This window comes from Lissotriton helveticus, chromosome 4_1, assembly GCF_964261635.1.
Source record: "Lissotriton helveticus chromosome 4_1, aLisHel1.1, whole genome shotgun sequence".
Taxonomy (NCBI): Eukaryota; Metazoa; Chordata; class Amphibia; order Caudata; family Salamandridae; genus Lissotriton; species Lissotriton helveticus.
This window is the reverse complement of record NC_136063.1, coordinates 256,602,267-256,629,808: the sequence shown is the minus strand read 5'-3', so window position 1 is coordinate 256,629,808 and position 27,542 is coordinate 256,602,267. Positions and strand designations below refer to the sequence as shown.

The following is a 27,542-nucleotide window of genomic DNA, read 5'->3' as shown; positions in this document are numbered from 1 at the left end:
GACCCCTTGGGTACCCCGGTAGTAAGAGGCTTGGCCGAGGAGGAAAAAGGCGGGATCCAAACCCGCGGGGACCTGTCAGACAAAAAAGATTTCACCCATTCCAGTGCTGAACCCAACACACCTATCTCAGCCAATCGAATCAGAAGGAGAGAGTGCGGGACAGTGTCAAATGCGGCAGAGAGGTCCAATAAAATTAGAACCGCTCTGCCACCACTGTCCAAACACTCCCTAATAGCCTCTGTGATCTCCACCAGAGCTGACTCCGTGCTATGTGCTGCACGAAAACCGGACTGAGCAGGGTGGAGAGCCTCAGAAGATTCAACAAAGGCATTCAACTGACGAAAAGCAAGTTTCTCTCCAATTTTTGCCATGGCTGGAAGCAGGGAAATTGGTCGATAATTGCCCGGCACAGCAGGGTCAGCTCCCGTCTTCTTCAGCAAAGGAAGAAGCTTTGCCTGTTTCCATTCCTCGGGAACCTTAGATGTCTTAAAGGATAAGCCCATTATTTGCGAAACCTCCTTTGCCACTGATTCTGCCACTACTGCCAGCACCCGAGCCGGGCAAGTGTCACCAGGGGCGCCAGATCTCAAAGACTTAATCGCTACCAACGTGTCTTCCACTGAGGGGGGGGGGGGAAATGTCTCCATCGTATGGGTGGGAGGCGCTGTAGATCTAACATTATCAAAAATCCTACTTTCACCATTAACAGCTCTGAGACTCTGCTGTACTCTAGACCCTGTAGCTTCAGCATTACCAGGCTGCTTAAAAGCAGTAGCTGCTGCTTATATGAGTCTAGAACAGAGTGAGTCTATAGTGATGTGTTACCCAATGAAAGTGTATGTCCCACATTCAGTGGAAATTCTTTTAACCGGAACAATAACACAGTATCTTACTCCAAGTCGAATGACTAAGTATGAAAGAATCCTTTTGGGAGCCGAAAACTTGACAGTCATCAGGTGTACAATTCTAAACCCAACGACCCTATTGCCTGATGTACATGGAGAAGAAGTGAGGGATGATGTTGAGCATGATTGCCTATATGTTACTGAATATTGTACTAAACCTCGCCCACACATACAAGAAAGAATGTGAAAATTAGCTTTTTGTAGATGGCTCATGCATGAGGCATGAGGAAGGAGGTTGAAGTGCTGCTTAAGCTGTCTGTACATTGGCTGGAATAGTCGAAGCATCCTATTTACCAGGAGTCAAGTCTGCACAAATAGCCGAATTGATAGTTTTGAATAAAGCATGTAAAATTGGGAAAAATTAGATAGTAAACATTTACACATTTACACTGATAGTCAGTATGGTTACGGGGTTGTGCATGACTTTGGCCAACACTCGATGCAAAGGGATTTCATGACTTCTTCAGGAACCCCTATTAAAAATGGAAAATTTGTCAAAGAGCTTTTAGAAGCATTACAATTGCCAAAAGAAGTGGCAGTGGTCAAGTGTGCTGCACATTAGTCTGGAGATTAATACGTTACTGCTGGTAATTGATACGCTGACCAAGTTGTCCAGTACTGTGTCAAACCCAAAATGGAAGTAAACAAGAGCACAACTGGATTTAGATGCCAACTTGTGTTAATCTCAGCATTTGGCACATGGGATGAATGAAGACATTTACAGGTTGAGGTGGAAATGAGTGAAAAGGAAGGTTCGATTAAAACAGGGTGTCACAGTAGATCAGAAGATGATGTCTGGATTTATCCTGATGGTAGACCGGTCATGCCAGACTGTTTGCTTTCACAAATGTGCCAGGATGTACCATGGAGATACACTCATAGGTAGCAACGCCATGAATAAAATTGGTATAATCAGAAGTTTAGGACTGTCACAGAGACTCTTTGCCAAATGTGTTTCATTTGAACACAGAACAACCCAGGCAGGAAAACAGTGGTACGTTGGGGAAGAACTGAAAAAGGCAGACTGGCCATTTGTAAGGTTGCAGATTGATTTTATTCAGTTACCACCATGTAGAGGATTGAAGTGCATTCTTGTCATAGTATGTTTATTCTCACGATGGGTGGAGGCATATCCTACTAGAAGAAATGACAGCATAACAGTTGCCAAATTACTGTTGAGAGAACTGATTCCACGTTTCGGTTTTCCAGTAACTGTAGAATCACATAGAGGATCTCACTTTAATAATGAAATAATTCATTTGATCTGTGAAACATTTAAAATTGAGCACAAATTGCACTGTGCTTACCGTCAAGAGGCTTCTGGGGTGGTAGAACAATTGAATGACACACTTAAATCAAGATTGGCAAAGGTGTGCACATCTACATCACTGTGATGGCCAGATGCACTACCTCTTGTTCTGATGCGACTCAGAAACAATCCTGACAGAAACACAGGATTGAGTCAACATGAAATACTCATGGGAAAAACAATGAGATTAGCCTTTATACCAGGACATAAACTGTTAAGTATAAATGATGATCTGGTATTAGACTATTGTAAAAGATTGGCTGACCCGGTGTGTTCTGTCTCTCATCAGGTTGGAGAAGACGCAGTTGCCAGGCAGCAGGATCAAGCACATGATCTCAATCCTGGAGAATGGGTGGTGGTGAAGAATCACACCCGAGAGACGCGCCTAGCACCCAGGTGGGATACCCCAAAACAGGTTATACTGCTTACAACAACAGTAGTGAAATGTGCATGTTTGCCTAACTGGATACACACCAGTCATAACAAGAAAGTACCAGCTCCTGGGGAAGAGAATTCATAACTGATACCAGCAATTGAGGGTGATGAAGCGTATGCAGCTGAGGTGTCTAGAATAACAGACTCTGAAGAAGCTAATCAAGAACAACCATGCAACAAGTCAGGAGGATTGGATACCAGTGGTTGACGTACCTGAGGTGAATATCAAAACAAGAAACAGAACCATATTAGAAAAACAAGAAACTAGAGAGGACCAGACAGGTATAGAAGAACAAGCTCATGAAATTGAATTTGAGATTGTTGGAGACCCTGAGCAGGAACAGATAAGAAAAGATAAATATACTTAGACAGAGGTGAACCAAAATATTCACAAATCTGAGGAGGGACAGACAGGATTAGAAGAACACATTCAAGCTGCAAACAAGCAAAGTACAGTAAGACCTGAGCAGGACCAGTTAGGAATAGAAGAACAAGTTCAGGAAGAAGAAATGGTTGAAGTAAAACCTGAACATGATCAGATAGAAGAAGAACACGTTCAGGTGAATGGTGCCACAAAAATAAGCCCTGAACCTGGACAGATAGAGAGAGATTCAGAAGACAAAGACAATCAGATTGTGCCACAACTTAACAAAAATAAAAGATCCCTTGAGAGAGACGAGGACAGTGAAAGTACAGTGCAAGGAAAAAGGGTGAGAAAAGATGATAACTGGCCTAGTTGTGTCAAAAGATTAAAATATCACCTAAAGGCAATAGATGAAGAACCTGAACAAGTGAATGAAGTTACTAGTCGATCAGGACATCAGTTGAGAAACACAGACGAAAAAGTCAAAGACTAAAAATACTGAATAATAAATTCAAAGGCCCTGAGTGGACCTATGTAATTCTAGAAGAACTTGAGAATTTAGATTTAAATGAAGAAGTGATGAGGAAATTATTGCTGAGCAGATTAACGAAGGAGTGAAGTGAGACCCCCTTGAACTAATAAAGAAAAATGTAAATTAAAATTACAAAAATAAAGTGAAAGAAAGAAGAGAAATCTTCTTAAAATGGCTAGCGATAGAGTTGCTGAAAGACCGAAATTAAATTGCTTAAAGAAGTGTTGTAGAATATGTATAAGTAGCCTAGTATTAGTGATGGTAGTTTGGTTATTTTTAACCATACCAATACCTTATTTGATGAACGTAGAAAAGAAAAATAATACAGACACTAATGGAAAGTTAGCTAACATACAAGGAGATAGAGTAGAATTAGAAGCATCATACGAGTCAGAAACACATCAAACAGCAACAGATAATAACACAGCTTTAAATGTTTTCACCAGGTTATTGTTTCAGTATGTAGACACTATAGAAATTAGTGATTGTTATGTATGTATGAAATTACCAGCTTCAGTAGCAGAAGATGTCACATATCACCATTTACCGCTAACATATGGCATATCATGTAGTGTATTAACAAGTCTGTTTTATAGAACAGGAAAAATACAATATTATTATTCAAATGTAGATGTGATATTTCCAGAGGTTCCTATTTGAAAGTGCTTAGTAATCAAGCTGCACGGTTAATGGGTGAATTTGTCCTAACACACAAGATAATATATCAGAAGCTCATAAGAATAATTTAACTTGGACACTAAAAGAAGAAGAAAATATATTCTTGAATTTAGTAGAAGAAAGGAGACGGGATCTTCAGAAGAAAGCAATTGAACAGAAAAGCCATATTCCACCTTGGGCTGAAAAGGAAGGAATTTATACACCTGGCAAGACTCATGCTGAGATGTCTCTAGATTTCGAGAAGAAAGGAAACAATCTGTCTCCATAGATTAAAGACTGATCATAACAATGTATTTATTGGTTCCAGTGAGTGTGAACATAACTTCCTCATTCTTGAAGTTGGGGACTAAAAGGGGGAACTGATCCAGTATTTCCTGGAATTTATTATGTATGTGCGAATAAAGCTTATTTCAAACTAGTCACACAATGGTATGGGAGTTGCTATTTTGGAATAGTATTCCCTAAAGTTTATCATGTGAAAAGACTCACTGGAAGCAATGAAAACAATAAAGAACTAATCCGTAATAAGAGAGCCATTTCTTCTGAAATAGTAGGTGACAAATTTAGTGCATTGATACCTTCAGTGGGAGTAATTCTGAATTCAAGAAGAATTTGTCAGTTATCAACAGTAGTTGATCGCTTATTGACTGACACTGCATGAGGGTTTCTCATGATCAATACCGAAATGGTTGCGATCAGATCAATGGTTTTGCAAAATTGACTTGCACTTGATATATTATGGCAAAAGAGGGTGGAGTCTGTAAAATGCTGAAAGCGCAACATTATTGCACTTATATTCCAGATAGAAGAGTGGAAATTGGAGGGTACATTAAAAATATTACAAAATTGGAAGAAGACTTGAAACCACTGGAAGTTGATAATGTATGGAAGAAATTACCAAATAGCATAACATCAATAGGTTTTTGGTTTGCTAACCAAGGTAAAGGGGTTGTAGCTCAAATAGTACTACCTATACTTGGAATAACAATAATAGGTCTAGTAATAATGATATGGTGCAAATGTTGCAAAAAGAGAAGAGAGCACAAAAATAAATAAACAGAGAAAGGAAATGAAATATGACTAAATTAAACTTGAAGAAATAAAGGGAAAATTGTACAAGAAAATTATAAACGTTAAAGAAAAAGTGGAAATTATAAAAACAGGGCAAGGATTTGAGATGTGCTAAAGTTGGCATCTGGTTGGGTATAAGTAGTTTTTGATGCCATCAGAGAGGGGATTGATAAAGCAAGGACTCATATAAAAGAGACTTGCTCGGACGCAATCCTCTCATATAAACCCGTAACAAAGTAGTAATAATGTAATGTTATACTAATATGCACCACATTACATATGTTTTACAAATGGGGGAAGCTTGCCTATGTGTTCTACTACCTAGTAAGCGGAGTGTGTTTTAAAATAGCTGCTAATGCGGGAAAATCTATTGCGCATGCGTTAACTGCATGACGCCTTTACGCTTGAAGGGAAAACTTTGCTTCTGCGCAAATGCATCTAAAATGGCCGCTTGGAAACTCACATGCTAAGCATCTGCTTTGCTGACACTAAAATTAGTTACATACTAAATACTAATGCTTGAAAAATCTTTATAAGTAAATGGTATTAAATTAGAGATAGGTGGTATACAGTGAAAACATTTTATTTTGAAATTAATACTTTTTCTTCTGACTTCTCTATTGGTTTGTATTTGGGCCTCAGAACAAGTCCGCCACCAATGTGGTTTCTCCCGCATGCGCAGAAATGACAAGTGCGAAACAGTGACGAAAAATCTTGAAACTCATCCAAGGACACTCTCAGTACATGTACTGGGAACCGGCTGAACATCCTGACGTATCAATGGACAACTGAAAATGTAATACATTGTTGTTGATTACATTTGCACTTATGGGTGGGAAATAAAGCTTTGGAGAACAAATTAATGGATGGGATCTTAAAACAATGAACTAAAGAAAATTATTAAAACTTAGCATGGTGTGGTGATCATCCCCTTGGTTTGTCCAATCAGAAGTTGGGGTTTTATAAAGTTGAAACATTTAGGGGTGGTACATGCCATTAGGAAAGTATAATTGAAGTAGTTAGTTAGGTTAGAATTAGAAGACGATCGCAGAAGAACCAAGGAGGTAATAGAATTAGAGGTAGATCAAGCAAGAACCGAGGAGGGAATAGAATTAGAAGAAGATCGCCTAAGAATCGAAGAGGGAGTTTGTGTCAGAGAGGGGTGAGATGCAGGCGTTGAATCCAGAAGAGGTCATCTATCCTGTCCTGAATCTGTCCTGAAGTGCTTATCCCGTGAACTTTCAAAGGGACCCATTAACTCTTGGGCTGAGGGGTCTGATTTTCACACCATCCTACGTAAATATAATCTGTGTTTGTGTCAATGTACTTCTCTCTCAATCCTCTTCTTTCCTGAAGTACTTGTTGTTGTGAAATCTCATTTAATAGAATACTAAATTGAATATAATAATCTTACTTTCTCGGAAAGATGGAGTTAACACTGTGGCTTGTTTTGCTCATATGAATTTGGATAAACATTTAAACTTTCCTGAGTCTGTCGTTATTTTAATAAGCTATAGATAAAAGAACTTATGTCATATCATCAATTACTTCTCAACTAGAGAATTGATAAGCAAATAAATCTGTAATTTTAGCCCTATAAAATTGACCCCCAGCGTGGTTCACCAGCCTATATGAGTGAATGTGTATATGGGCCCAGATGAATGTATGGTGATAGGCTTGCGCAGGTTGGTAGCCGCTGGATCAGTGTAGGAATTAGGTTATGTTCATGGTGAAGTGAGCTGCATGTATTTCTTACAGGACACGAGGACACACACTATCTAGTTGTAATTAGGTCTGCCCACAGTTCTGAGTTCCCTTATAGCTCATTCCCAATTGTAGCAGCCAATGAGAGAAAGAGCAGGAGGTGGATTTATTCGGCAGCAGAATGTTACTAGACCAGATCACACCACCACTGTCCCAGAAGGAGGCGAATACACTTCAATGTTTTAACTTTATATTGATTGGCAGCATACACCCAGTAGCAGGGCCCTGATTGGTTAGAATGCCCAGACTTTGGTGAGGTCAAGGTCTGATGATACAGATTAGAAACACTATGGGCCCGATGTAGGTAATCCCAGATTACCGATTCTTAAATACCGAATCATACCGATTCGGTATTTAAGAACTGGCAATCGGGATGTAGGTAATTTTACCAAATTAATTACCGAATCGGTATGATTCTGATTCGGTAATTAATGAATCGGTATTTACAGATTCTGTAATTGCCATTGACTCCTGTGGGCCTTGAGGCCCATAGGAATCAATGTCAATTACCGAATCGGTAAATACCGATTCGGTAAATTTACCGAATTTACAAGGGGGACAGGGTGTCACTTTGACAGCCTGTTGCACCCCTCAATTGTGCATGGGTGCACATGTTGCAGACGTATGTCTGCAACATGGCACTGTTTAAAAAGCAAAAGAAACGCTTTTTAAAGGGTTATCTTAATTTACCACCAACTTCTAGTTGGAGGTAAATTAAGAATTGTAAATCCCCTGTAGCACTGATTACAGTGCTACCTACATGTCAAAATACAGATTCGGTAATTATACCGATTCGGTATTTTACCGATTCGGTAAAATTACAGAATCTGTATTTTAACATGCCCCTACATCTCATTTTCCAAATACCGGTCGGTAACGGCCTAAATTACCGAATTTCGGCCGTTACCCACCGGTATTTGCCTACCTACATCTGGCCCCAAGTCCGACAACAATATTGACAGATGACAAAACATATGACGGCTGTCATCTAGAAGTAAGTATATTCTGCGTGTGTTTCTCTAAAGATAATTACCAACGATGCTAAAATTAAGCCGCCCGACCTTTGATTAAAGCTGTATTATGGCATGAAATAATAAATACACTGCAGGGCAAACACCAAAGAGGTGCTCCATGCATCAGCAGTGAGATTATTCAGAAGGATTTCAATAAAACGAAGCTGTATTGTTTTAAATGAACGTCAACAGTGCAGTCCACAGCATCAAATGTCCAACATACCTGGCAGCTCGGATTGCCGCTTTTATTGTAGGGATCAGGTCTTCTAAAAGGAAGTCATTACTGTAGCCCCTGTCTTCTGCCAGGGGATCCCCACCGGCTCCGGCATCTGCAAATATTAAACCGCTCTGGTTACAATCTCCAAACACTGCCAAGGTATTAATGCATTGTTGACAGAAGGCTACGGAAACTAAACAAACTCTTCGATATGTAGGACGATGTTAAAACATTCACATTGTTCAATTACAAAACATAAGCATTTGGATGCTCGTTTTTGGCAGAAATGGGACAGTCTGAATGATCCTTTCCTACGCATTAGGTTTCCATTTTGGACTTATCTGGGAAATACTTCCCTGTGTATGATCGGCGGTGCTTGCAAAGGGAACATTTCTTTTAAACACACCTTTAAAACAGTTGCCAAGAACGCGCAATGAGTTAAACGAGCACTGCTGACATCTGCAGTGATTTACTATTCGCTGGAAGACCTATTCATCCTTTCATCCTATCGAGGTCAATAAAATGAATATAATCAAACGGGGAAAAAGTTGTCCTTGATCTTTATTATGCAAACACAATGCAGAAGTGAAGAATAAAGTGCTATACAAAAAACAAGTCATTTTGTATCAATAACGTCAGGGTCATGTGGGATTGAGCCAATGAATGAGTGCTGAGAGAGAACTAAAAATAAGCAACTTGAATTTTTTTTGTTTAGAAAGCTTTATTGAATAAGGTAAACAATGTAAAACATCATTACAAAACAAGGAGCATTGAAGTGGATTAAATGAATATCACAATTTAACAATGTATAATAGGACCCCAAAGAGGGATATATAGGCTATACCAAGGGAAAGAGTTTTTAAAGGTATTTTGTATTTTGGGAGAGAGAGGGGAGAGAGAAGAAGAGAGAAGAAGACAAAGAGTGGGAAGCAACTTGGATTTTTATTATGGATTTAAATGCCACCGAAATCCACCAGAATGTGCAACATTATTTTAAAATATTATGCAAAGCTTTAAGTGGTTTGAAAAAACCGAGGGGTCTCTGAAGGGGGTGTGGCCTATGTAATTAGGGTGTTACTTAAACATGTAAGCTACATTTCTGTGATTCCCATGGTATGCCAAACGACTGGTATTTGGGTTTCTACGAGCTTTCGGTTATTATAGTCAGATATATAATACAGCAACTAACATACACCTAAAACCAGCCAGGACTATTGGATTTGTAAACTGTTTAAGATAAATGAGAAACAACAATAATTTGGTTGTAAATAATCCTGAAAATGTTTCATTCTTGAAATGTTGAGACTGTGAATTAAATATTAGAGACCTGCAGTATGGGTAATGGTCTTCAGAGTGTTTCAATCACTTCTGTTACATTCAGTCTTTTTTACAAATGTACACTCCTTTTTCTCATAATATCGCGCACATCTGCTTATCTTACACCTCATCTCTTGCCTCTTCAGTTCCCTCTTTTCACTCTCTCCTGAATGCACTTCCTCTCATCTCCTTCACTTCACCCCCCAAACCCACAACATACCCACTCACGTGTAAGAAGTGCATTTTCTTTTACTTTCACATGGTCAATATTTTGACAGATGTGCACCCTTTCACAGAATCACAGTTACAAACGGAATATGTGACCATTACCCTCTTTGCTCTGCAGAGAGGCCAAGGATTGGATGCCCATGTATTCTAAACACCCTTTTGCCCCTCCGACAGGCACTGTGAGAAACTTGCACTGCCTTAAAACTCATTCCAAATCTTTCTCTCGATTTTGGCCATTATTCAACACCTGGATGCGACTAAGTTCCAAGTATTAACTATACGTTGCTGCACGACAAAAATACAGAAAAACAACAGCCTGGAAATAGCTAAAACTCTTAGCGGATGCACAATTAAGTAAAACGTGAAATATAAACAATTACATTGCTAACATGAACAGGGCCGGACTGGTAACCAAAACCGGCCCTGGCAAAGTGCTCGGCCGGCCCTCCTCCCCCCACGGGGGGTTATGGGTGCCACTGAGCTGTTTGGCAGGGCCGGTTTTCGGACGATTTTGTTACAGGGACGATTTTGAAGCTATGCTGCAAAAACGGCCCAGTAACAAAAACGGCCTCCAGGGGCCCCAAACCGGCCACCCACCCGTGCAGCGCACTGAGGGATTGCCCAGTGCCCGCTACGGCCAGTCCGGCCCTGAACATCAATTACCTAAATGTTTTTACATTCATTTTTCATTAATCTTTTAGATTCTTTTGACAGTATAGTTAAGGAATGTAGGATCCCATTTCAGTCTCTGTTTTAAATTATTGCCGTGTCTGAGAGCCGGAGAGATCAGGTCCACTTAAAGCCCTGATAATACGTTATAAGAAGAGCCTCCTATGCAAATCTAAGCACTGCACACATTACACCACACATTAATCTCTATGCACTGCACACATTACACCACACCTCAATCTCTCTAGCTTTCTTTTTGACACTTCCACCTTCAAGCACTTCCCCAAAAAATGAAGAATCTACATTTTGTAAAAAATTTATTTTCCTGAGCTTGTTCGCTGCCATGCTGTTCACTGCACTTTTTCCATTCAAGGAAAGCACTGTAGTGCAGGCAGTGGTGCTCCTGTTACATTCTTCTCCTCAGCAGGAAATTCAGTTCAGAGGCTCCTCTCGGAAGGAGTATCTGGCTATGTGGAGCCATCGTCAGCTACAGCCTGCAGCTTCGTTCCCATTGGACATTTTTGACTTCCATAAGAGTGAAAAAGTCTGAATGTAGTAATCTTCAACGCGACCACTCAGCGACTCACAACTATAACATGTCTTCCCCAGACACCGCAAGCTGACTTGCCACGCTGAATTTATCCTCTCCACAACTTTTTCTCCAAATTTCTGCCAAGTACAAAGGTAGGCCAAAACTTTTATCTTTTTTAGGTGCTATTTTTCATTAAAAACTTTAACAACTGATAACTCCGGTCTTCTGATTGGAATGCATTAGTTTTGTGTCATTTTATTAAATTAACATTTTCACTATTTCCCTAAATTAGTGTGGGATATTTCTTGTGTTGTGTTTTCCCTTTATTACTATTTGAGTGCTTCAAAAATTCTTCACATCTTGCCTCTCATTCAAACCTAACTGCTTTTGTGCTAAGATACCAGAGAGTTAAGCTGTGGTTAATTTAGTGACTCTTCTGGTTCACTTTGATGGGGAATGAGGTTGTTGCTTGAGAATGGTCTTCACCAGCCTCAATCAAAAACACAATTTCATACACGAGCACTGAACATACAGTCGATAGCCCGGCTTGGTTCAATTTTCATTTTTAATGTGAGGATTTTTGGTTTATTGCTCAAGCTGGATGAAATGTGAGCATTAACATACTTTACCAGACTCATATCCTCCTAAGGCTCACTACTAGAAGTGACATGGAATTATATATAGTGGTGCAATGTCTGTATGCCATGTGGAGGAAAAGAGGTGGGAAACAACCATCACAACGCAACTTTCACTACGCAATACCATCACAACGCAACTTTTACAACGCAAGATCCATTACAACGCATGCTATTACAACGCATGCCATTACAACGCAGATGCTATTACAACGCCTGCCATTACAATGTATGAGTAAGTATTTAGTTTTAATTTAATCGACTTAATTATTATTTTAATTACATTTAATTTAAATTTAATTTTGATTTAATTTTAATTTAATTTTAATATAATTGTAATTTAATTGACTAAAATGTATTTCAATATTTTAATTACATTTAATATTTTTTAATTGTAATTTAATGTACTTAAATTAATTTTAATATTTTAATGTAATTTATTATAATTAAACACTCTGGAGTTAGAATAGTAATCTTAACCCCACCACTATCCAACACATACCCTACTACACCCCCTGCTGTTAGAATAGTAATTTTAACCCCTAGACTATCCAACACTTACCCTACTATTACAGCCCCCTGGAGTTAGAATAGTAATTTTAACTCCTACACTATCCAACACTTACCCTACTACTACACACCCCTGGAGTTAGAATACTAATTTAAACCCCTACACTATCCAACACTTACCCTACTATTACACCCCCTGGAGTTAGAATAGTAAATTAAAATAAATTTAAAAAAATATATATATATTTATTTAAAATAATAAACATTTTTGTAATTCAATTAAAATTAAAATTAAATTAATAAAAAAAATATTTACCCATACTTACGTTGTAATAGCATGCGTTGTAATAGCATCTAGGTTGTAATGGCATGCGTTGTAATAGCATGCATTGTAATGGATATTGCGTTGTAAAAGTTGCGTTGTGATGGTATGCGTTGTGAATGTATGCGTTGCATTATTACAAATGTTTGAATGAGTACCATAAGATTCCTTTCGATATTTTGGGATGACAAGGGCATAACGAAGCCGCTTCTGGGAGGCAGACATAAAAGGGGGTGGACGTCTGATGCTTGTGACACTAGTACCAGTGCAGGCAGAGGGGGTCTGCCCTATGATCCACTTGACGAAAAGGAGGGTTAGTGCATCGATGTGCCAGGATGTGACCAAGGTGCAAAGGAGCGGGCACAGAACAGATAGCAGGGATACTGTCACCAAACAAAGACAGATCAGCATGGCTGCCGTTGAACCCAAGTTTAATCGAAGACCCATCACAAGACAATAAAACAAATGCATGACTGCCTGAATACTTTCGCACATTGATCTGGAGTTTAGTCAAAGTTTCAGACTGTTTAAACCAAATGAAATGTCACCACTAGGCTTTTGGCCTTTCCGCTCTTCATCGTATGCTCTAACTAAAGCACCTGGCCCTATCAATGAAACATTTTAATGGCTTTAGATAGCTAAAGGAGGTATTCTGACACATACATCTGTGGACTTCTTTTGAGCATCACAGACCATATCATTTTATTATTAATATTTGTTGTTATCTTTGTTATAAAATTAATAGTCCAGAATGAAATGCAGTAAAGTAGGGAGCATTGGGTAGAATGCAAGTCTGAATCTAATGCTTTAGTTCCTAGTAACAAAGATGATTTGATATTCATTGTCGAGGGTCTTCGAGTTCTACTCCAAGTTTGTTCAAACTTTCTTTAATAAAACCAAGCTCATGAGAGATCTTTTAAAAAAATATGAAATTTGAATGGGGAGAAGACGGTCAATTGGAATCCGTAGACATCAGAGAAGTAACTTAAAAGGGACCCATTTAGGTAATTTTAAATTGGCATTCAAATGGAAGATTACATCTCATCCTAGTGCTTATGTGTTAGGTATTGTTTTACCTCAAATTCAAGAGAATGCATTTAAATAACAAATGTTCTTGAAATCATTTCTGACAACCATATATCTTTGTTTTCAACCCTTGCTGTGTTTTTTTAATTTATTTTTCTCCTAGTACAATTGAGGTGCCTTTTCAATGATGGACAAACGTTAACAAGGTACATATATACATTCAACAATATATACGGTACATATCTGTTGGAAAGTGAATTATTAGTAGTAGTATATGCATTTGCCATTGGCAATAATAGCCCTGACACAATATAGGACTCAGAATAGGTCTTCAAAAATTATTCCCATGCTCAACCCTTGGTAGCTTGGCTGCGAGCAGGCAGGCTTAACTTCAAAGACATGTATGTAAAGCATTTAAACACACCATTTCAGTAAATAATTAAGACACAACACACAATAAAAGTCAGTCAGTCAGTCAGTCAGAATACTTTATTTCGATAATTCAATATCATAAAAAGACAATGGTGCTATACAAAATTTGCATGTACTACAATACATTAAATATACATATTAAAATCAGAATTAATTATACACACAGTAAAAAAAAATGTATATCAAAATCTTAAACATTTTTCATAAAAAGTTCATAACTGCGGTCATGCTAAAAAAGGAAACAAACGGCATACAATATAGTCACCCTAATTATGAATTCATTATGCAAACATAAAACTCCATTTCATCCCAACTCTATTCCGCATTTAAGAGTTATTATCATTCCTATTCCTGCTCCTAATCCTAACAGCTCCCACAAGGAAGCTAGCAACATGAAACATGATCCTAGGTGTTTGCAATAATTGCAAATACAAAAGAGCTGGCTTAACCTGAATAAACCCAGCCTCCCTTAAAACAGGAACCAGGAATTTTGCCCTTAATGCCGTGTAATGACCACAGAATATCAGGAAGTGCATTGTGTTCTGGGTGGAGAAATTATCACAAGTACACGGCATTGCATTTTCAGGGGCACTCCAGTTGGGGAAATATCCAAGGTTCAAATGAATCATATTAAAGCGGAATCTGGTTAGGAGGAACCTATGATATGGCCGGTTCGCAATATTTAAATACATTTCAGGTCCTTCTTGGGAAGATATAATGAGGTTAGTCCTCACCATAGGTTTTTTAATTCCAATTGTTCTCTCTCCGGTCCTAGCATTTCTCCCATTGCACCCTTAATTAGTGCAATGTCCTTTGATGTTATTGACTCTGGTGAGGAAAATAGCTCTGGTCTCCCTAGCTTGACAAAACTATTTTTAATGTATGTCAGCCACTAAATTTTTTTTTTTTCTAGATGTAAACAATCTTTCAGAATAATATGATTTAGGGGGATTTCCTGATTTAACCAGGTCTTCATCCATGCTAAAAGCGGGGCCATTTTCATCATATCTGAGATAAAGCCTACCCCAAGTTCAGTATGAATTGTATATGAGGGGGTAGACTGTGGCACAGAAAGAACAGATCTCAAGAATTTGTTTTCAGAAATCTGTAAACAATCTGGGGAACTATAACCCCAAATTGAGCAACCATAAGTAGCCACTGCAAGGCATTTTGCTTTGTAGATTTTCATTAGTGCCACTATTGGCCTGGCCCCCAGTTTTTTTGAAAAACCCTGGAGAGCAGAAGAGGTTCTTGCCACGGAAATATTTCTATTTTTTAGCTCCGGCCCCCAGTTCCCTCTCTCGTCGAAAGTAATACCCAGATAAGGGAATGTGGGAACTCTACAAAGTTCTTCTTTTCCACAAGTGAAGGTTTTGAAATACTTCTTCCTTGAACACTTTTCCATTATCATAATCTGGGACTTCTTGACATTTATTTTTAGATCTAAGGAACCCATAAAGTTCTCAAAAACGTCCAGAAGGCGTTGTAGTCCAACCCCAGTCCGTGAGAGAAGGACGGCATCATCCGCGTATAGGAGGACTGGAATGCCTAGTTCTCCTACACACGGAATATCGAGTGTGGCCTCCCTTAGTGCTGGTTCCAGAGCATTTATATATAACGTGAATAAGAGGGGAGCCAGGATGCACCCTTGCCTGACCCCCCTTTCTGACTTAAAATGACTAGAACAGCGGCCCTGCGAGGTAACCCTGACGGAAGCTAATAACCCAGAGTGTAAGTCCGCCAAAAGATTAACTAAGGCCCTATCAAGACCCATATCTGACCGATTTACAAGGTCAAAAGCTGACGAGAGATCCATGAACCCCTGGTACATGGACCCCTCCTTGGCCTTGGTATATTTATCCACTAGTAGGTGCAGGTTAAGACATTGATCTAGTGTGCTCCTCTTTGGTCTAAACCCATATTGCACGTTTGATAAGACCCCTCTATCATTCACCCATTCATTTAATTTAACCAAAATGACCCGTCCCAATATTTTGACTAAGGAGTCAATTAAGGAGATGGGTCTATAACAAGAAGGGTCCTGCCTGTCTCCCTTCTTGTAGACTGGGATGACGATCGATTTTTTCCATGAGGACGGTATGTTATCATGGGCTAGAGCATTAAAAACATTGCACAAGACCTTTGACCAAAATTTTGGGGCGCTTTTAAAAACGTCTGCAGGGACCCCATCGGGTCCTGGAGCTTTATTTGTTAGGGTCAGGTCTAGCGCTCTTTCCACTTCTGCGACCTCAAAAATGGAGTCCCCCCTTTGAGATTCATTTGTAGGGTCAGAATATATTTTACTGAAGTATTTTATCCAACCCTCATGTGGAATAATAGCCTCAAGTGGGGAATTCTCCTCACCCGAGTATAATGGTTGATTTACTATTTTCCAGAATAATCCACTATTTTTGAGGGTTTCTGGGTCAAGTAATTGTGCCCAAGCATCATCCTTCAACTCTTTTTTTCTCGCTAAAATGGCTTTTTTTATACGCAGTTCTTAAACTAGCTATTAGGGCTCGATCTTTTGGAGTGGCCTTCAGGGCACTGAGTAGATCTCCGTGAGCCTTGGAGCATATTTTATTAAACCATCTCTTGCCAAAATGCATCTTCTGCCTTTGGCCAGCAAGTAGACTTTGGTTAATTTCTCTACAGATGTTATCAAATGCAAGAACCACTTCTTTATTTTGCACCCTATTTGCTAAGCATACGGCCACCTCATCCTCACCTTTATCCAAAACCTCTAGCAGAAAAGTTTCAGGGACTATATTTGTCCATTTTATCCTGCGTCCTTGATCTTTAACGATCAAGTTTAGGCCGTCTCTGTGTGGCACCGTTTTCATGGAAAATAGATCCTTAGATATTATTTCCATGAACACCGGGTTATGGTCACGTAAGACCGAGACCTCCGTATTATATATTAAAACCTTAGACAACAAAAAGGAAGACATAAAAAGGAAATCAATAGTAGTACCATCATCTGTTCCCTTGAATGTAGGGGGCCTACAACCACCAACCCCACATCCCGACTCATATAGGTTCCATCTTGCCAGGAAATTTTCTAGATACTCCCCCCGTCTAGAATGTTCCAGGTGAATAGGTGAGGAGTAAGGAGGGCCATCTTCCTCGAAACTTGGACATGGTAGGTTGCACGGATGAATGTTAAAATACCCAAGGAAAATTATTTCAAAAGTATTGACATTTACACTGTAGACTGACAGAAATGTTTCCAGTGCATCCAGATTATAACCGGTGCACTCATTTGCATTAGAATTATAAAAATTTATAAATAAAATCTTGGTCTTATCCGGGGTAACTAGTTCAATAATTAAACAGTTCTCGCTTCCTGAGATACACTGAGATAATGTTCCCTGTATATCAAGTTTAAATAAACTTAGTAGGCCACCCTTGGCTCTACCTGCGGCACTACTAGTAGCTGGAATGCAAAAATGACTATAACCGTCCAAAGAGAAGCCATTACACTGGTCCCATGTCTCTTGAAGAGCAATGATGTCAAAAGATTTCAATGAATTAATCCACAGATCATTTCCTGCTTTCGCCTTAATGCCCGCAATATTCCAGGTCGCAATTCTGAAGCTATGTGGTGGAGACTGAGCTTTTTTCCTACGTCCACTAGGCAGTCAATCATTGTCCTCCAATGAAGACAAGGGGGTATAACGATTAGTAAGAGGTAGGGCTTGATCAAATTGATTGTGCTGCCTAGTCAACAGATAACAATGTGGATCAGGTCTGATTGGAGGTTGATATACATTTTGCGAACAACAAGCAAAACCCCGTTTATGTGATAAGACAGGGAGATTGGGCTCATCAGATTGTGATGGCTGGTTATTGATGAGATGATTATAGAAAAACCCAAGAGGCCGTGCACATACAGTGTTATCCGCTATAGGTAAGGAGGCTGCTCTAAGTATAACTGTGGCAACGTGTTGCGGATGCTTAAAGTTTACAATAATACAGTCCCCCCCCTAGTGTTCTTCCTTGAATTTCCTATCCAACTGGCTCTTCGTGTGGAGATTATATCATTAGAGAAGGCGAGTGGAAAACCACAGTTCCTATTCAGCCACGCCAATGCTTTATTTTGTAGGGCCTCGTGTGTTTCTAGCCTAGGGTCAGTAAGATAGGAATCCACCTCAGGGACATTAGTTAATACAACTGTATATGGGACACACTCAGGGGGAAGATTAACTGGAGTTCTTCTCTTAGGCACGTTTCTCCCACCATTCCCCCCCCCCACTAAGTTATTCTGGCCACCAGGGTTCGTTAGAGCAGCTTGAATTTCAAGCGCTGCGGGTGGGGGTGGATTGGAAGTTGACACCAATGATGGTTGAGTAGCTCGCAGAGTGTGTGGAGTATGTGTGGCCCTATTCCCCTCCTTACCAGATGTACCTGCGGCCCCTTTTACGTTATTATCAGCTTTGGGACACGTATATCTTTTAGTCAGGTTTAGATGTGAATTCAGGAGACCTCCTAGTCTAGATACATCTTGTGTAACCTGCTCTAATTTTACCACAAGTGGTCTAATCATAAGTTCGAGTTTTGATTCAATAATACTAGCCAATAACTCAATATGGGCGGGAGGCAAGTTAGTCAACTCAAAGTCATTTGTGGTCTCTATTACACTCCCAGAACTAGTAGATATCGACCCATTCTTTTTTGATTTCCTGACCCCCCGCCCCTTTTTACCGGGGGCTTCCTAGATGCTCTCACTAATCTTCGTACCGGTGGCGATGTCGGTGCAGGAGAAGGCGACGGGGAGGGTATAGGGGACAAACACAACGTTGATTCAGGGCGTTCCACCCGCTCTTCCTGCCTTAGTTCTGGGGTTATATTATTATTAATAGTAATTCCAATCAAATCATCACTACAACTACCCATCAGGACAGGGGAAGCTACAGGAGAAGCTAAAGGTGATTGCATTCCTATTGGTGAAACCAATGGGCTATCCCGGTTTAGTGAGAGGCGCCTTTCTTTATTTATTTTGCTAACCACCTTTACTAGGTAGATTTTTGCCGACCTAAGTTTAGACATTGTAAGCTGGTTAAATCACTAATCCAGGCACTTCACAAGTTAATAACACAAATACTGTCGCAACTATAAGGGATCTCCCACAAGTTGCTTCTATTTCATAGGCATCCAACAGGGTTCATGATGCATTAAAATAAATATTTAGATCACATGTCTAACAGTTTAGAAGGGTCCAAGGGAAAAAGAGCCAAAGTCCGTGGCCCGGCCCGGCCTCCTCTGACCTCTGACAGCCACGGACGGCCCCGCCCTTGTCCCGGGCTTCTCCCGGCGCGCTTCCGCGTGCGTGACGCGGGACGAAGTTCCGGTCAGCCCTTTGAGCGCCTCCTGGCGCAACGCGATGACGCAGGCGGCGTCCTTGCTGCAGGTGGGGCAGCTGGGAGGAGTAGTCCGTTTGGAGGAAGGGGCTCGGCGGAGCCAAGCCCGGCCAAAAGGAAAGGCGGAGCAATGCCCGGCCCACAGGCGCTGGAACGATGAGGGGGCTCAGCGGAGCCAAGCCCGGCCGAAAGGAAAGGCGGAGCAATGCCCGGCCCACAAGCGCTGGAACGATGAGGGGGCTCGGCGGAGCCAAGCCCGGCCAGAGGGTGAGAGCGGATCAAAGCCCGGCCCTGGAAACAACAGGTAGCCCAGTCAATAATAAAAGTCCAACAGCAAATTATAAAAATGGGAAATATTTTTTCTCTTTAAACTGGCACCACAAAGAAGAAAGTCCACTCTATGGAACTAGAGATATAAATGTTTAAAGATTAGTCACTTTCTAGTGCTTAGAAACCAACAGTGCCAATTTTGGACTTTTGGTTGCATCTGACAGGGACATATTCACCTTCAGCAATTGTTCTTGAGGATTTCTCACCAGACTTGTGCAGCTTCTTCCAACAGGCTTAATCCTGTTGGAACTCCTTCCAGAAGTTCTTCTTGTGGGCCCAACACACAATCCAAGGGTCTGGAATCTCCAAGAGGGTCCTTGAAAGTGTGAGACTTCTATTCCCACAATCCACTCGGACAAAATCCTTACAAATCCACTGGTAGTACTCTAGGCTGAGGATTCTTGGTGGTGATGGTCCAGGTGAGCTCTGTTAATCTGTAGCTTGCAGGGAGTCCACTCTTTAGTCCTTTTGAAGCAGGTTTGATCCAAAGGCTTGTAGTTTCAGATGGTGCAAAAGGCTTCATTTTCAGAGTGCAGGGCCTGGTGAATGAACATCAAACTCTTCAGCGTGAGCCCTTCAGATTCTCTTAGGTTTCAAAAGCAGATTTGAGAGGCACTGTCCCTCTCAGATACTTATGCAATGTTCTCTGGGGTCAAGCAGGAGGGCACTCCTATCCAAAGAAGTGCAGGGCATCACCCCAGAGCATGACCACTTCCTCCAAAGTGTGGCAAATTTGTAACACAGAAATCACTAATCTTCTAAAATTGCAGCAGAGGCAGCAGAAGTAACTAAACCAGCCCACAGGATGGTTCATCTGCCTAGGTCCACTCCACTATGTGTAAAAAGCAAGGACCCCCTGAGATACTGAGATTTGAGAACCATTTGTTATGCCACCTTTTTTAATATTGTGATTTTCAATTATTTGTTGCGTCATTATATTTTCTAAAAATATTTGTGATTTGTTATTACTTTTTATTGTATATTGATGATGTTTTGTGCATTTTATGATGTTTTGTGTATTTTATGAATAATTTGATACTGTCTATACTGATAGTTATTATGTATGTTTTATGAGTTTTATTTTTAGATAAGGTCAATAATAAATTTTGAGTACAGACCTCTTACTTCCTCTTTACACTTATTGATTTGATCGGAAAGAATCCTTATTTCAAGTGCCATGGTTGTTATTTTGCACGCTAGGTCCACTCCACTTACATTTGGGAATTCCTCCTTAATACACCCATCTGGTTGTGAGGCAAAGTGGAGAGATATAAATGAAAACTGTTTTCTGTAGCTTGTCTCCTCCTTCCCTTGAAGAGCATTATTTACTACCCATCCCCCTGGCTCTGGCATTCCTACGTCCAGCAACATCTTCTCCCAGAGAGGCTTCCTAACCCTAGGGTTCATTTATCAAATCTTCAAAGCAGCTAGACTCACCCACTTATCTCTGACCAGTCAGGGCAGAACACTACAGGGCTGAATTTTGGCCTACAGACAAGAAAGTCCTATAATGTCTTGTGTGTACATTTTAGAAGAAATTCAACAATACCATATTGTTGAATTTATCATTACGATTCTACTGAGTCCTTTGATCCTAGTTTTAGTTTTAGTTTTAGGAGTTTTCTTTCTCCAGTTATTAACTAATAACCTCTTCCAATGTTAACCTATGGGCTGGGGATCTGCAATGGAAAAATTAACTGGACAATTTCTCCAATACCAGGGCCTATAAATCGGTTTTTATAAGGGCTCTTCTTATACTTACAGGACCCACCCCTGGAACACCCAGGAAAGACTTTAGGAGTTCTGAATATATATCAAAATATTGCAGATCTCATTCCACAGTGCTCATAGCACAAAAGTCGATTTTGGGAAGTACTTTACTACAATGTGGGTAGTGAAATGTGCAATTTCACTAACCCCAGGGCATATAAAAACCTTTTTTATAAGGATTCTCTTCATAAGTACCTTATAAGTGCCTGATCCCTCAGGAGACCTTGAGGGCACCTACCATGCCCAAACATTGTAGTTTATTTTTAAGTGCCCCAAACACAAACATCAAGCGTGTGCTCAATTTACCTTTTAAAAGCTGTCCTGCAACACTGGCTGATTTTAAACTGACCTCAGGCTCCAGCAGTGCACACATGCAAATGCAAAAAAGGCTGCTGGTCTCTAAACTACTGCCCTATTCTAAACTAGGGACTTGAAGGTAGTTTCAATGCCCCTGTCCTATATGTACCAGGACCTTATAGGGGAGGTCATGCCAATCATAGGGATTCCCTAACCCATAGTGTATCCTAGTGTATCTATGTGTTTTCACTGTATTCTACATGTGTCTTCAACATAGCACTGGCCCTGGGCCTGGTTAGGCAGAGCCCATGGCCAGTCAGAGTCAGTTACCACCAATACCAGTCAGCAAAAGATTGGAGGGTGCCCAGGTCACAGGATGACTTTGCAACAATAACCTTACAACACAATTCATATGTGAACTTTAAAACACAAACCATATCTATTCACAAAACATAAAAAATATCTTCAATTGTCATTGTTAACCTATCGAGTATACAGTTCTGAAATAATATATCAGTGGAGGTTATATGTATTCTTTTGAAAGTCCACCATCCACCTTAGAGGTAGCACTCTCTTTCTTTGTGTCCACTTACACACTTACCCAAAATAAGCAATTATAAAAGTTCCTTTTTGGTTGGCTTCTCCGAATCAAATAGAGTTGATGCGTTTCAGGCTGTGCAATTTCAAAGGCCTCATCAGGACCAGTGAATGTTAGGAGACCGATCATTCGTAACAAGGGGCTTGACATGTGCACGGTGTTTCACTTAAAGTGTGAGTGTGTGGTATTCACAACAAAGTAAACCTCTCCGAAGTCATGTTTTTCAAAGCGGCTACATCACCGATGCTGAATGGTAGTCAGGCATCACAAAAGCATGAAAATAGATGGGACTTATTTGTCTTTGGCTCTGCAAACCTTGTGTGCACGTCCATTTGGAACTGGCAGCCTTCTCACCGATAGAGCAACGTGTTTAAAGATGCAAACTCCATCAGCAGAGCAGAAATGATTGCCCACCCAACCATATCATCTCCCTGTTTTGGACCAATATCATCAACACCCCTTTTTCATCAGGCTATGCCCCTGAATCCCTGCAAATAATCCAAGTAACACACATTCTAAAAAAAAACAGGAGCTGACTCCAACAACCTCATTAACCTCAGACCCATCACCAACCTTCCCTTTCTAGCCAAAACATTGAAGAAGTGTGTCATGCATCACCTCAACCGACATATAGAGGAATTCTTCCTCCACGACACTTTCAAACACTGAAACTGCTGTGCTCCATATTTTTTATGACAGTCACAGATCCTTAGATGTAGGCGACAACTGCCTCCTAATTATACTTGACTTAACTGTGGTATTTGATACAGTAAATCATTCAGATTTTCTTGAGACTCTCAAAAACACACTGGTATCAATTATACAGTCCTGAGATGGTTCACGTCCTATCTGCAACATCGCTGTCAATAAATAAAAATTAATAGCTGTCTCTCCAAACCTGCACCAGTTACACAAGGTGTAGCTCAAGGCTCATCCTCTTTCTTCATGGATCCGCTCACTGGTATTTTAAACAAAGCAGGGGTCAAATATGACCTATTAGCCGATGACACACAACTCTAATACAAAATAAAATCACTCATTGACCTCCAACATCTGAACATCACACTAACTAAGATATAAGCCTGGCTAAACACCAATTACCTTAAACCGAACTCCGAAAAAGATAGAACTACTACTCTTCTCCCCAAAAAACAATCCTTTACCTATCCAAGAACAGATCAAGAATGTGAACGCACTAAACCACTCACACTCACTTTCTAACTATGTCAAGTACTTGGGTATCACCCTGAACAAAAACATGTAAATGAAGGAGCATGTCAACAGCTCAGCCAAAGGAGTGCTCTGCACACCCAGACATCTCAGGAAAATCAAACTGTTTATTACCCCAGACTATCTTAAGACCGTAGAGTAATCACTTGTCATCTCAAAACATGACTATGGCAATGTCCTGGTTTTCCATCGAAGGAAGATACATCTTTAAGACAGCCTGTGTCCCCCACAAAGCCCTTCATACAAAAATCCTCAAATACCTAGAATCCAAAATGTGAAGAGCAGCAAGAGTCTGGGCTCTGAGATCTTCCATGTCTCTTCTTCTCATTCATCCTAATCTGATGAAGAAATCATTCCAGGCACACTCCTTCTCAGGAAGTGCTCCTAAGGTCGGGAACTTTCTCCCCTTGGATCTTCGATCCAACCCCTCTTTTCCTTCCTTCCAACGGGACCTTAAATCTCTACTGCTTAACAAATACTTCAGCACACTGTTGAACAAGCACAAGCTGCTCTGTTTTTCCTTCATTGACTGGTTCCATGAAGATGGTTACATGACTCTTTCAGTCTCCTATTCTGTCTCGAGTGCCATTCCCCAGTACATCCTTGCAATTTACTTCCATGACATTGTAACCACTTAATGCTCGATTGTTCTTTAACTTTGACTAATATGAATTCTCCCACATACCTCTTTTAAATGTAATCACATAACCTGTAAAGTGCTCTGGTCTAGCTAGCGTTATATAAAACTCATAAATAAATACATTGTAATCCTTGATTGAAGTTAAATAATAGTTTTGACTTGTAGAACGGTAGTTACATGAAGTCCAAGAAATGCAGTGGTGACTGAATTTAATGCACTGCTCAAATTAAGCTTCTCAAACTCTATACATTGTAGATGTAGCCCTGTTCCAATCAATATTTTATTCAGTTGGTCGACATTTACGTGATGGGGAAATGCGTGGCATCATACGTACATTTTCCTGGGATCCTAGAAAATGATCAATTGATGCAGGGATGCATTGCGGGGCACATTTCAAGGATCCTTGCAAACGGTCAGGTGATGCAGGCAGCGAGTAATACTATACATATCACACCGGGCGCTCCTTGCTTATCAACAAACACAATGCGAAGAAATGTGCATGTGATGCCTGGGAATGCATGGTGTTGCATGTGGGAATATATGAATGGATATGATGAATGGAAAGAGGAAATGTGTTTGCATTGATGCAGTGAGCGTGTGGGAATATATGAATGGATATGATGAATGGAAAGAGGCAATGTGTTTGCATTGATGCAGTGAGCACAAGTAACTAAAACATTCTAATAAACTGGCCAAAAGTTAGTATAAAACTACATCAAATTTACTATCAGAGTTAAATGTATCCAAACCGAATTAATCTCTGGTCAGAAACTGAACACTCCACAGCAGAAAGTAAACAGTATGCAAGGATTCCTTTAAATTTTATCCTTACACTCAGCGCGCTCACCAGCTGATCCAGAATTAATTCATGCTTCTGCTTAGTTGATATGGGTGCTTAGAAGAATGCATGAACTAAGTGCCTACTGGAAATGTAGGCACTTTAGTTCAAAACTAGGGAACAGCTCATCAACAACTTGTGGAGTCTGTTCTACTGCTTATGGAAGGAATCACAAAACTGCCTGAAGTAGTTTGAAAACATGCACTTCAGAAGCTTCCCAGCACAGTCATCAGTTAAGTAGCAAGTAGCAAACTGACACTCCCACTCTAAACACAACAATGTAGCCATCGGTGACACAGGAACATTCCGAGTGACGAGTTATACAGCTTCCATGTAGTATGTACTACACTACAGACCATATATTTTTTATTATTAATGTTTTTTTATTATCAATGTTATAAGATTGATACTAATGGCTCGGAAAGATATGCAGTAACCTACGCAGAGATCTGTAAAATACAAGTCTGAATCCCAGCAATGCTGATTCAAGTTTTCCAATCATTTGAGGTCAGTAAACTGAGAACCATCAATTTAGGTGATAGTATCGCCTGTTGAACAAATCACTTCCAATTGGTTATGCCTTATCTGGTAGAGACTTTGTCTAGATGCAGATTTCTTACATCAGAATTATCCACAGGCATCAGACTGGATCCGGACATTTTTCGCAAGGCTTAGCCCTGTGCACCAGTCGGTGGCATTGTTTAGTACGGGTGGTGTCGTTGGTGTCGTCCGCGCCGGAAGTGACATGCACAGTGCCAATATAGGCATCACCCCAGTGCGCTGACATCAGTTTATTTTTTTGACTTTCCACAAAAGGAACGCAGAGCCGTGAAGAACACTGACAATTGGTGTGGATACTAGGGCCCTGATGTTCCAGTTGAGGGCCCTGAAAGGGGAAAGCCTTGATCCTAGAAATCAGTTTGCAGACCAGGAAGGTTGTGTGGGTTGGTAAGGAATCTGCGGACAGATAAAGTCCCTACCAGATGAGGCGTTACTGAAGGTAAGAAACTTGTTCATCTAATAGAAACTTCTAGCTGCAGATTCCTTACATTAGAATAGATACCCAAGCAATACTTCCACGAAGAGCCCATCCCGATGCACCTGACTGTCCAGACAGTACTGCTTTGTGAATGTGTGCATAGAGGCCCACATTGCTGCCTGGCTGATGGGCAGGAGTGGGACTCCACATGCTACTGTAGTGGTTGTACACTTGGCTCTGGTGGAATGTACATGCAAGTAATCAGTGGGTTGCTTCTTGGCCAGAGCCAAGGCTACGACCACTACATTGGCACATGGAGTCCCATTCCTCAGGGGGGAGCTTCTTGGCTAGTGCATAGCAGATTTTAATACAGAGCACGATCCATCAGGCGATGGTCTGTTTCTGCACAGCCTTTCCGTACTTTGCTCCCATACACGCCACAAAGAGATGGTCATCCACCAAATGACAATGCTCTTTTTGGGTCCAGATGGCGAAGTCGCTCCTCTTCCTTATAGGGATGTAGGGAAGTGTAGAAAGTAGGCAAGTTTAAGTGCTGGCCTACAAGAAAGGGAGTGATAATTTTCAGCAGAAAGAGAGCTCTAGTGTGAAAAACCAGGTTATCTGAGTAGATGTTCAGGTATGGATGCTTGGATGACAAAGCCCGAAGCTCACTGACACCTGGAATTCCTTCTTGATGGTAAGGAGCCTGAGAGAACAATTGTGCAATGGCTCAAAGGGAGAGCACATCAAAAAAAATAAGAGCGGATTAAAGGTCCCACTGAGGCATGATGAAGGACGAGGGTGGAAACACGTGTTGCAAGCCTTTGAAGAACCTATTTACATCAAGGAATTTGAAGAGGATGACTCATCAGGCAACGGCAGAATGGCTGAGATGGCAGAAAGATAGCCATTTAGGGTACTCAGAGCAGAGTCCTTCTACGCAATAAAGATAAAGAGAAGGACCTGAGAGAGGGGAGCAGAAAAAGGGTCAATTTGTTTCTCTACTCACCATGTCATAAACATGCCGATACGGCAGGCGTATTCAGTCTTAGTGGAGGGTCAACTAGCTGCCAAGCTAACTGTGCAGACTTTGGGCAGAAGGTTGAAAGCTGTCAACTGTCACTTTTCACTATCCCCGTATGAAGGCAGACAATTAACAGGTTTGGGTGGAGAACCCTCCCTTGCTGCTGTGAAAGAAGGTCCTCCCAAAGAGGCAGCCTGATAGGAGGATCAATGTCCATGCTCAACAGTTTGTGATACCAAACTCTCTAAGCCCAGTCTGGAGTTACATGGATTACTTAGGCCCGGTCTTTCCTGATCTTATTGAGAACTCTGGGCAGGAGTGGTATGGGCAGAAAGGCGTACAAGAGGCCTGCCTTCATATGAGAAGAAAATCGCCTGCGAGTGAGAGTCGCCTTGGAAACTCCAGTGCGCAATACCACTGACATACGGCATTCTTGGAAGTGGTGACCAGATCTAACCAAGGCTCTCCTAACTTCTGAAAGAGACCTTGCATCACCTCCGGATGGAGGCGCTACATA

General features: G+C 40.7%; 1 protein-coding gene across 1 annotated transcript in view; it reads right to left on the bottom strand.

The window, feature by feature from the left end:
- The window catches only part of KCNQ3 (potassium voltage-gated channel subfamily Q member 3), an 855,832-nt gene that overhangs the window by 77,815 nt on the left and 750,475 nt on the right, over nt 1-27,542 (bottom strand). Inside the window, exon 11 of the mRNA XM_078685552.1 lies at nt 8,295-8,400. Coding sequence (XP_078541678.1) covers nt 8,295-8,400 — 106 coding nt within the window. The remainder of the gene's footprint in view (nt 1-8,294; nt 8,401-27,542) is intronic.